The sequence below is a fragment of the Anopheles cruzii genome, chromosome 3 (assembly GCF_943734635.1).
Source record: "Anopheles cruzii chromosome 3, idAnoCruzAS_RS32_06, whole genome shotgun sequence".
NCBI lineage: Eukaryota > Metazoa > Arthropoda > Insecta > Diptera > Culicidae > Anopheles > Anopheles cruzii.
Window position 1 is genome coordinate 54,171,002 of NC_069145.1, and position 11,156 is coordinate 54,182,157.

Below are 11,156 nucleotides of genomic sequence, written 5' to 3' on the forward strand. Positions count from 1 at the left end.
TTGCAGACCTGAAGGAAGTGGTTTCCTTCGCGTTCGTAGCGCTTTTGCGTTGGTCGGGAGGTGAAGTAACCCGTCCAGAAGGAATGGTAATCCGATTCGTAAGGGAAGAAGTCATCAGACTTTGTAGGCCACTCAATATTAGCGTCATGTACGGCCTTCAGATAGCACGAAGGTGTGGAGTAGAACGCGTTCACCAACGATCCTTCCGCTTGACGCGCATTTGTGTATCTGTAAGGTGTATGGGTTTTTAAAACCTGGAACTTATGCAATGTGTTCTCAATAAGTGTTTACATACTTGATAAGTTTATCCATATTTTTGAAGTTCATCACAGCGTTCATGTAGTTGAAATCATCGCCCATGGTCAGAATCAAGTTCTTCGACCGGTAAGATTCGGCCATTTTCTCCAACCACGTTATAAAGGTATCAATCTGAAACGAGAATAGCAGAACCGGAAAATGCATCGCTTAATACCACACAGTCTTAAAGGAGAGCGAGTTTACTGACCCTATCTTTCACGTTGTTATCAGTGCTCGAGTTGTCGTCAATCATTGGGTCATCGTTGCACAAAACATCGAAACAGAAGCCCGGTGGAGCCGAGTAGTGGTTATACAGCACACTCGTGAACAGATCGTTGTTCGCCAAGCTGCTACTGGTGCGCCACACCATTTCGGGTGTCTGGGTTGCCATCCGGTGGTTCTTGTCCTGGTAGTCGAGCCGGGCAAAGAACATCCCATCGTAGCCCATCTGTGCGAACAAGGATGCCTGTTCGCGCGAGTGTCCGAACGGATCGATCTGCCACCCGATCCGTGGCCGTGCACATTCGCCGAATGTATCGTCCAGGAAGCGCAAGCCCCACGTGAACTGATCCACGACACTTTGATAATGAACGGCGGCTTCGTCGTTCATACTCCACGAACCACCAATGAACTCTAAACGACCCTCGTCCACCAACATTTTGACCTGCCTCTTCACTTTCGGAGTTTGCTCGTTGTACCACTTCTGCATGAAAGCGGATTCAACTTGGATGAAGCGTCGTTTCGAATCCTTCAACAGTTCCTGGACTACCGAATCCAGAATGTACTGCACTCCCGCTTTCTGAATGTTGCTGCGACCTGCGTGAAGAGAAGACAGAATTGTTTAACATGCTAGGACTATCAAGGCAGTTAGGACAATGCTTCAACTCACTTCCATAATAGTACTGATCGACCGTTTTCAGCCAGCCAACATCGTCGTGGCTATGAGGAACCAAGTGGACGTTCAGCATTCCCGGTTTGGGAGCGGGACAGGCCTAAATCACACGCAATTAGTGATGATACACTACAAAAACACCGAGGAATCAACACTTACCTCATAGCCACAACGTTTGGGCTTCTTGAAACCGGAGTGCCCCGTGGGATGGCCGGTAGTGGCACAGATGATAGCACAGACTACCGTCACCAGTAAAACTAAATGTCGGGTAGCCATTGTGGCGATGGCGACTACACTGCTGCTGTTGTCGGCGATCGCACACCGTTTGTCGCTGGTTAGCTTGAAGTTTAATTTATAATGAGCGAACGCGACTTATCGCTGAGTAAGAGACTCTGGCACCTACACGAACGAAGCTCGCTCGGTGATGGTATTCGTGCCCGAGCGTAATCTACAAACGAAACGCTGATCTATTCAATTTCAATTGCATGCTATTTGGTTTGGCACATCGTAGTGCAGTGATCGGCATTTTGTTTATTTTGAAGCATCATAATCAGGTGGGCGATGGCCACCTGCAGAGACTTCGGGAACGTGGTCTGTAGCAGCTTCCGATAGGGATGCTTCAGTAGAGAATAGCATATTGATTGATTGCACATATTTAATCATATATTTATGAATCACATATTGATTGATTAGTATCACGTAGCTTCCCATACAGCTGTCAGTATACGATGTCTCCGGACGCGACCTGATACTATCGTGCGCTTGGTGCATGTGAACATTTGTTTGATTTCATCGATTTCGGTCAAACAGCCTCAGCCAAGAATTGTTGACACAATTTAGTATGATACAATCGTTGTTATGTCATTCTGTACTTATCACTTAGTCGTATCTGCATCTATCGGGTCTGGAAGAGTGTGAAGATTACATTGAGTTGATAAATCTTATGTATGATAAGCAATATAAAATTAGTAGTTGAGAGTTTCGTTTGAGTATCTGTTGTTTTTGTTTTCTCCTTTTTATTGTATTTGAATTGCTATCTCAAGATAGAAAACTGGTGTTCAAAACATGTTTACTATAGGCGACTGACACAGCTTCACAAATCTTGGAAAATTTGATCTCTACGCAGGTTTATGCCGTGAACCATTTATCTTTTTGAAATAATATTGGAAATATCATAAAGCACTAATAAAAGAGTATTTAACTTTTAAGTATTCTGTATAATTAGGTTCTCCGTAGTTTGTTCACAGTATACACACACTGGGGCACGATAAGAATAGTTTTCTTTCCTTTCCAAATCGGTTGGTGGAAGTTTTACCTTCATGTCAAGTTGAAAACTGCAAGTACCTTGAACAACTGCATTTTATATTTGTCTATTTCAATACATTGAATTTATCCCTTGAAACAAAAAAACAACCTTCACCTTGATGTAAACACTGTCGCAAAGCCTAAACATGCCTCACATTGACTTCGTCATCAAAATCGGGGTCTGATTTTAAGGATATACGTTCTTATTTGCATTGGACTTAACTGGATAGTATAGGGATTTTCCTTTACTGCATTGAACAAGTCTTTTGCTACGGATTTCCTTGGTCCATAAACTAGACGCTGGGAAGCTGATTTCAACTGATTTCCTGCCAGAGTCGTTTCTTTGATGTCGGTAATCTGATAGTGTTCAAACCAATCTTGAATATCAAATTCAACAGGCTGCGAGAGCGATGGGTCTTCGTTTGTCTCAAAAATATGCTCAAATCGAACTAAAACTTCATCATCCGTCCAGGGTTCCAGTGTTAACAGGTGCACACTTAGTGGCAATACATCCTTGACGGAGGTAAAACTTCTTCTAGTTTGGCCGGAGAATTCCTTGGCAGAAACTCCGTTTGTTTTAGCAATAAATACCCATGGAGCTAGGTGGACGCGGCGTTGAAGAACCCTTTCCTTCGCTGCTTGTGTTTGACCTTGCGAACTGACTTTAGACGATGGTCCAAATATGAGCCAATGTTTGCCTCTTGCTACTAAGCCAGCTCCAAATTGTGTTTCGTTTAGCGCTTCGCCAACACCGAAACGATCATCTCGCAGCAACCTTCGGTGTACCATGAGTTCTAAATGGCCATCGGTCAAACTAGATCCTCCTTGTGCACGATCGATTAGTAACGATAAGCGACTGGTGTCATCTTCAATGGTGATCTTAGTTGTTACTGGATAGTAATTGCCGGCGAGAGGCTCCTGTAGGTTAAGATCCCAAGTTTCTCGCTTGTTTCGCACTCGCCGAAGCATTTCGCGTCCATTTGAGTCGGTCCAGAACACACCGCTCGATGCAATGTCCGACTCGAAGCGAGAGATAATTTCCTTGCCCTTATCATCATCGATCGGGATCGGTCCAACAAGCCACTCCAGCTCCACATGCTCCTGGCCGGCATACACTCGGATCACCTGACTGATCCACTCATTGAAAATCTGGTGTACTTCCTGCACCAGATCCGTCTTTACGACCTGTATTTCAACAACATCGGTGACCGTGTTTTCGGTACCATTCGGGCGGAAGATGTATGCTCCGGAAGATCGGTTTTCGTAAGCTTCGTTGTTTCCGTAGGCGCCTTCGTAGTACAGGAAATTCTGTTTCAGAGGATGAGTCTCTCCATTTACGGTGACCGAGCTCATGAAACCGTTTGCATCGAACGTGACTGTGAGATGTTCGTTTCCGATGCTAACATTGTCCTCCTGTCGTATAGTCGCACGTTGAGAAGTCGCAACACGGACCGCTTCCTTCGAAACGTAGTACGATCGGTAACCGACAGGAGCAATCGCTTCGGCGTGGAACACCAGCTCATGAGTCGCAGAGCTTTCACGGAACGGAATATCGATGATGGAGCTTGGAATCGGGATGAGCGTCGATGGAACAGCCTGTCCTCGATCGTTTTGCACGACATATTGACCTTCCTTCACCGGAAGTCGCACGAAGTCGTCGGTGCTATGGGCAAGTGGATTATACAGGAGCACGACAAGGTTCTCGAAAGATTCGGTCGTTTCGCAGGCGCTGATGTTTTGAGCTTTGCAGTAGTTCCACTCGAATTGGAAGTTCTCTCTTTCTCCAGTCAATTGGTTGAGGACCGATCGCGTATTGGCATTACATGCCTCAAAGCCCACGTACAACATGCGGTTGTAGTCGTCAGCGACGTGCTGCTTCTCGGTACCAGTGATTGCATCGTGGTGCTGCATGACTCCCATAACCTCACGGAGACGGGTTAGATGCTGGTCGAAGAATTCCTCTTTCGTCGGAGCGATAGCCGTTAGCTGTTTGCAGACCTGAAGGAAGTGGTTTCCTTCGCGTTCGTAGCGCTTTTGCGTTGGTCGGGAGGTGAAGTAACCCGTCCAGAAGGAATGGTAATCCGATTCGTAAGGGAAAAAGTCGTCAGACTTGGTAGGCCAATCCACGTTTGCGTCGTGCACAGCATTCAAGTAACAGGAAGGTGTAGAGTAGAACGCATTGACCATCGATCCTTCCGCCTGGCGTGCATTTGTGTACCTATCGGGAGGGTGCAAGAAACAAATTCAGCTCTTCGTACTTTCACTTTTACCAATCGACTTACTTGATCAATTTATCCAAGTTCTTGAACCACATATTAGCATCTTGATAGTGGAAATCTTCTCCCATGGTTAGAATTATGTTGTTCGTCAAGTATGCTTTCGACACGTTCTGTACCGTGTCCAGAAAGAGATCAATTTTCTCCCGGACATTGTTATCCGCCGAGTATGGCCCATCGATGATCGGGTCATCGTTGCACAGCACGTCGAAGCAGAAGCCAGGCGGCGGAGCGTAGATGTAGTAAAGGCCACTGGTGAACAGTTCGCTGTGCTCGAGACTGGCACTGGTTTTCCACATCATTTCCATCGTTTGCTTCGCGATGCGCTCGTTTTTGTCCTGGAAATCTAGCCGACCCTGAAACAGCCCGTCGTATCCCATCTGGACGAACAGTGAACCCTGCTCGCGCGAATGCCCGAACGGATCGATCTGCCAGCCCGCCCTAGGCCGTCCGCACTCCCCGCCTAATCTGCAGACAAAAGAGAGATTCTTACAAAACAAAGTCCTACTTCCGAGCTGGGTCTTTGTCAACCAAGTTAACAGCATTCTTACCTACGAGCAGTATCTGAACAGCTTCCGTAATATTTATTCTGTCATCGCTCAACAGCTGCCTCCAAATGTAAATCTGCTTACGTTGGAGCCGTGGAAAGATGGCAAGCTACTAGTTCGGTTCGAACATCTCTTCGAAAAGGGCGAAGATTCTGTCTACTCGCAGGCCGTTCGATTTAACATTCGTGATGTTTTTTACGCTCTGAACATTGAAAGCATTCGCGAGACCACGTTAGGCGCCAACCAGTGGAAAGAAAACTCACGACGCTTACAATTCAAGGTCGAATCTAATGAGATCAAGCGGGAAGAGCAGAACGACGAGGTTGAATTCAGGCAAAATAACGACGATTTCTCCATTGAACTACAACCGATGGAGATTAGAACGTTCGTTGTAAGCCGTCGCTAAATGTAGTGAAAAATATGCATTTGAGATAAAATGACTGAAAGTGAAAATAAAGTACATAAAGCAAACTTCAAAACTGAAATGGAAGTAAATTTATTTGAGGAAGTTTCTCCTTTTTTAAGCATAATGGGCCCAATAATGTTGTCAATTGTCCAAACGCAATACAGTACTTGAAGGATCCTTTTACGTTAAACAGTTCCACATGTGTAAGTCTTCTATAATCTGTGGACGGCATCTTATGGAATTCAACTTGCATTACAAGTCACGGCCTCATATTGGGTGGGAGTGTGGAAGAAGAGCTGCATTTAGCTGGTCGACGTTTGCTCCCCCCCAAGGATCCCGAATATCGCCTTGAGTGTGGATCTGCTGTCATGTCTCGACATGTTTCGGAGAGCTGTATAAAGTTGCCAGGATGATTGTGTGTTCGTGAACCGCTGAAAGCGACAGATGCTCATGCCACTGCCAAAGCCCGGTAAAAACCCAAGGAACGCTTCGTCCTACAGGCGGATCTACCTGTAGGACTGTAAACTGTTGGAGCGATTGATCCTCAACAGGTTGATCAAGTTCACTGAGGGCGCGGATGGCCTCTCCGGTAGGCAGTTCGGTTTCCGAAAGGGGATGCCTACTGTTCATGCGGTGTGGATGGTGGTCGATGCCTCAAGCACTCAAGCAATCGGTTCTGTGCGATTAAAGGTTCCCAAGTAGTTGTGCCGTCAACTGAGTAGCTATTTCGTTAGCCGAGTCAGGGGTCTGTTCTGGGTCCTACCTAGGGCAATGGTGGCCACTGCGCCTAAGGAGCACTGTATCTTGAAATCAACATCTGGCCATAAACTAAATGCGTGGGCAGCCAATGCGTTTAAGAAGTCTATTCTCTTTTATCGTTTTTAGGCCACCAAGGGACATCGAAGGCCGCCAGAGCGTTTTTTGTTCTCAGTAGAAGAAGGTGGCTTCATTTCAATTCTCCCATTTCGAAGTCAAGCTGGAAGCGGCAGTCCAAAAAGTCAACGGATGTGGAGTCAAGGTGAGTGTCTTTGAAACAAATTTTGAAAAACACGACATGAAAATGTTTGAATTGAATGAATTTGAAAACAAACTTTACCAACGTTCATTAAAATATGATGTTGACCATATGTAAGAATTAGTGCCTCCTCATCCATCTTTTTATCTGATTGATCTTATTCACATATAATTTTGTCCAGAGATTGTTTCGGTGGTTCCAGCCTTTTATCCTTACGATATCGGTATTGCACCATTTGAAAGATGAACAAGGTAAATGATTTGATGGGTAACATATCATGTTTTTTTCACACAATTTCCATATATAATCAGAAACGTTTAATTAAAACAGTATTAATAATTCGTTCAAAGGCATTAAAAATATTCTGTTTGATTGAGATAATAAGCCACAGTTGTTGCAAAGAAGTTGTTTTTTGTTTTGTTTTTGTTGCCTGAAAGCAAGTAACAATTAAAAATCACATGGAAACCAACATTTTACGCGAATCATTGAATACTATCATACGAGTTATCTTACAAGAGTTACATAATTTGGGGCTAGAGAACAAAGCAAAAAAAGGCCTTTTCCATTGTTGCTCAAAATTCGATGTCATATGATAATTGATGAGCTACTCCAATTTCGCCACTATCTCTGGGAAGGACTGTCTAAAAGATAACTGTGAATAAATATAGAATATCATCTTATCACCATTGAACAATGTTTGACGATGCTGTCACAACAAGTTCGTCAGATAATTTTCAATCAACACTCACCGTTCGATCTTGAACACCCCTTTTCTGTTGAAGCTGGCGCTGGCTTCATTTACAATTTATAATTGCGTCTGCGTTGGATAAGGGGCTCGTTGGTCTAGGGGTATGATTTTCGCTTAGGGTGCGAGAGGTCCCGGGTTCAAATCCCGGACGAGCCCACCGGCGTTTGGAAACAAACCGCTACCCTTTTTTTTGCCTGCTTCAGCTAGGAATAAACTCAGTACAAACCCAAAAACTAATCAAGCGCCTTCAATTGATTTGCGCGTGAAGAGTACTTAAGTGTAATGTCATTAAATAATAACCATGATGCTTGTTTTCAGCAGCAACGGGGTTATCGCTCGCAGCTGTTCGATTGCAGCAGGCTTTTCCTTTCAAGTGCAACTTCGCTTCGAGTGCCTTCTTTCAAAGAACATGTAACAAGATCTCTGGCGAACCCGATAGTTCTTAGATTTGTGTTCAGATGGAGACCCCGGTCAGACCTTTGGACCGACGGCGAACGATAATGCAACTGTAATGCACGGTTGTCGGTCGATCGGAAACACAGCAAATTGTTGCACCGCCTCTCGGCGCGTATTTCTTGTATTATTTTACGGCCTTTCTCCGGGCAGCCGGAACCGATCTTGTATCGAATCTTTCGTCCCACAAACATTTGCCCCCGGCAGCGCCCGGGGGCGGGCTCCGAAAGTGTGGATTAATTTTCGACCATTTTCCCTCCACTAGCACCTTCGCGCCATATTCGTTGTATTCGCCTTTTCTTCGGGGCCGATAATGATTGAAGTGAAAATGAAACGTGAGCATTCGCTTTCGTTCGCGATCGACGATCGGGAATTGCTGCCGCCCCTGTGCAAGAAGAGAAAAATGTTTTGGAAGCAAACGAAACGCAAACGCAGCAGAATTGGTTTAGAAAACAAAACCGAACCAATAACGAATCCGCGCGGGAAAGAAAACAGCTCGAAAAAGTGTGCGTCCAGAAGAAACAAACCAAAACAAACCAGCCGTGGCGTGTGTACCCGCTGATCTTCGCTGGTATTGGTGTGGTCAAGTCGAAAACAGATCACTAGCGGCCAAAGCCAAACCGCGAAATGCGTGCCGCGAAACCGCGTCGATCCATGAGGCGGAAGAGGATCATTATCTCAGTGATCAAGCCAAGACGATCTTCTCCGGACCGTCCAGCAGCCAAGAAGCCGCGGTCACCAATACTCTCCGCATGCGCAGTTCATCGACTTTCACGGGAACCACGAAAGCGATAGTGAGACGGTGGTACGTCGCAGAGAGAAAGAGATCGACTCTGCCAGTGACCACAAGTTCATTATCAGCAACGGGTTCATCGGATTTATGTGGCCGGTCAAGCCGCTGGAGCGCTCATTCGGTCTCGGGAATCGGTTTGGAGTGGACTTAAGTTTGTGGCCATCGTCAAGAAACAAGTTTTAAAGGCAGGATCGAACCGACCAATGGAATAGTGCAGCATCGGCAAAGTCACACGGATCCTAGTTAGTGGAGCTGAACGTAATCGGTGGCTCACCACGGCCCTTCACAGGAGGCATAATCTTTGAATTATGCTAAAACACAGCACCAATTCGATTGGCGGCCGTCTGGCTGTTGTGACGGGCCTCTTCGCAGTGCTTCTCGTCTGCAGCACCTTGACACTGGTCTCGTGTGGACCGTTCCGGTCAGGAGCCCGACGTGCCGGCAATACGCTCGTCAAACAAGTGGCCGAAAGTGATGAGTACGTAGAATTTGGTCGAAAGTTTAGTGACCAATCATCATGCGGATATGAGGTAGGTAAAAAGAGTAGATTTTACAACCGGAGCAAAACTTAGCTTGACCAAGATTTATAGTTATGTGTGCTTTACCAGTATAAGTATTCAGAATAATTCAATATGGGATTGTCACTGCAAGTAGTTGTAACGTTTATTTTTTAAATAATAACTGCAAAACACTAAGTACTTCAAATGAAACGGTGAAGCGTTTCCGAACTTTGTAAGATTTTAAGTGGACAGCGATAGACGATTGTTTCCTCGAACACCTTTCAAATTATTCTTCAAAAGTTGGCCACACGTTAAAAAATACAACAATTTGAATCAGTTTTGTTTGAGATCGGAACTTCACCCAAAGTTGATTATAGTGATCCTGAATCTTGCTTCGTGATGTAGTGCACTGATAAGAGGTACCGCGAACACATTCAAACGTGAACAAAAACCGTTTGTTTTCACATACAAACGATAAGCGTTGTGCCGTTTTCTGTTGCTGCCTGTTGCCCCCCCGTTGTGCTGTGAAGGCGCTTCGGAAATCTATTAATATTGCCATTACGAACTAATGTCCCATTTTACGGTTGTTTTACAAATGCAAGAGTCGACGTCGGCTTTAAACCGCAATAATGAAACTTTTGTCGTTGCAGTCGTGCCCGAAAGCGAAGAAAAATATGCTGAACGTGCACCTGGTGCCACATACGCACGATGATGTGGGTTGGCTGAAGACCGTCGACCAGTACTACTATGGCAGTGAGTATCAGAACGCCACGACGTTGCAACTTGCAGATACTTATCCGCGATCACTTTCCGCGATCCGACTCCGTAGGCAGAACGAGCATTCAGAAGGCCGGTGTGCAGTACATTCTCGACTCGGTCATACAGTCTCTGCTGGACAACTCCGAGCGTAAGTTCATCTACGTCGAATCGGCGTTCTTCTTTAAATGGTTCTACGAGCAAACGGAGGAACTGCAGCAGCAGGTCAAACAGCTGGTGAACGAGGGACGCCTGGAATTCATTGGCGGGGCGTGGAGTATGAACGATGAGGCGGCAGCCCATTACCACAGCATCTTGGACCAGTTTACCTGGGGTTTGCGTAAGCTGAACGACACGTTCGGTGCGTGTGGACGGCCCCGGATCGGATGGCAGATCGATCCGTTCGGACACTCGCGCGAACAGGCATCCCTGTTGGCGCAGATGGGCTACGATGGGATGTTTTTTGGCCGGCTCGACTACCAGGACAAGGAGGAACGCATGAACCACAAACGGGCGGAAATGATTTGGCAGACCAGTGCCAACCTGGACGATAGCGATCTGTTCACCGGTGTGCACTACAACCTCTACCAAGCGCCGGCCGGGTTCTGCTTCGATATCTTGTGCTCCGACGAGCCGTTCATCGATGGGCGCTATTCGGCGGAAAACAATGTTAAAGCCAAAGTACGTAGAGGAATGCGGAAAGTGTTTCCGGGGTAGCACTCTCTCTCATTGATCTTTTCGCGCAGGTCGACAAGTTCCTGTACTACGTGGATCAGCAGGCCCAAAGCTACCGGACGAACAACATCCTCCTCACCATGGGTGGGGATTTCACCTACATGGACGCCAACGTGTACTTCAAAAACATGGACAAACTGATCAAGTAAGTAGGAGAGAGTTCTACTTGAGGTTGGTGGCTAACCGGGACCCTCGTTACAGGTACACTAACGCACGGCAAGCGAATGGTACGAACGTGAACGTGTTCTACTCCACACCGTCCTGCTATCTGAAGGCGCTGCACGATACGGGCATCACGTGGCCTACGAAGAGTGACGATTTCTTCCCCTACGCTTCCGATCCCCACTCGTTCTGGACCGGCTACTATACGTCGCGACCGACCAGTAAGCGCTACGAGCGGGTCGGAAATCACCTGCTGCAAGTGTGCAAACA

At 46.3% G+C, this 11,156-nt stretch overlaps 3 protein-coding genes and 1 non-coding gene across 4 annotated transcripts in view; 2 read left to right on the plus strand and 2 right to left on the minus strand.

Moving 5' to 3' along the window:
• Positions 1-1,457, minus strand: part of LOC128274455 (lysosomal alpha-mannosidase-like) — a 55,120-nt gene extending 53,663 nt beyond the window's left edge. The window contains exons 1-5 of the mRNA XM_053012668.1: positions 1,349-1,457; positions 1,187-1,289; positions 506-1,113; positions 296-429; positions 28-228 (exon numbers count right to left, since the gene is read on the minus strand). Coding sequence (XP_052868628.1) covers positions 28-228; positions 296-429; positions 506-1,113; positions 1,187-1,265 — 1,022 coding nt within the window. The 5' untranslated portion in view covers positions 1,266-1,289; positions 1,349-1,457. The remainder of the gene's footprint in view (positions 1-27; positions 229-295; positions 430-505; positions 1,114-1,186; positions 1,290-1,348) is intronic.
• Positions 1,458-2,662: 1,205 nt separating this feature from the next.
• On the minus strand, positions 2,663-5,315 carry LOC128270610 (lysosomal alpha-mannosidase-like). The gene is made up of 3 exons (XM_053008021.1): positions 5,279-5,315; positions 4,777-5,233; positions 2,663-4,712 (listed from the first exon to the last, which is right to left on the minus strand). Exons 1-3 carry the CDS (start codon positions 5,313-5,315, stop codon positions 2,663-2,665), a joined length of 2,544 nt encoding a protein of 847 aa, XP_052863981.1.
• Positions 5,316-7,571: 2,256 nt separating this feature from the next.
• On the plus strand, positions 7,572-7,643 carry Trnap-agg (transfer RNA proline (anticodon AGG)). The gene has a single exon. It is a non-coding gene; the product is annotated as a tRNA-Pro (tRNA).
• A 1,398-nt stretch (positions 7,644-9,041) lies between these two features.
• LOC128270611 (lysosomal alpha-mannosidase-like) overlaps positions 9,042-11,156 on the plus strand; it is a 3,509-nt gene continuing 1,394 nt past the window's right edge. Inside the window, exons 1-5 of the mRNA XM_053008022.1 lie at positions 9,042-9,263; positions 9,884-9,986; positions 10,063-10,670; positions 10,736-10,869; positions 10,926-11,107. Of these exons, the coding sequence (XP_052863982.1) occupies positions 9,042-9,263; positions 9,884-9,986; positions 10,063-10,670; positions 10,736-10,869; positions 10,926-11,107 (1,249 nt within the window). The remainder of the gene's footprint in view (positions 9,264-9,883; positions 9,987-10,062; positions 10,671-10,735; positions 10,870-10,925; positions 11,108-11,156) is intronic.

Bases quoted from the DNA above. Each gene is read 5' to 3' on its own strand.
- LOC128270610 (XM_053008021.1), bottom strand. From the start codon at position 5,315: ATGCTGTTAACTTGGTTGACAAAGACCCAGCTCGGAA. The intron at 5,234-5,278 runs GTAGGACTTTGT...TCTGCAGATTAG, and splicing joins GACAAAGACCCAGCTCGGAA to GCGGGGAGTGCGGACGGCCT. The intron at 4,713-4,776 runs GTAAGTCGATTG...CCCTCCCGATAG, and splicing joins AACTTGGATAAATTGATCAA to GTACACAAATGCACGCCAGG.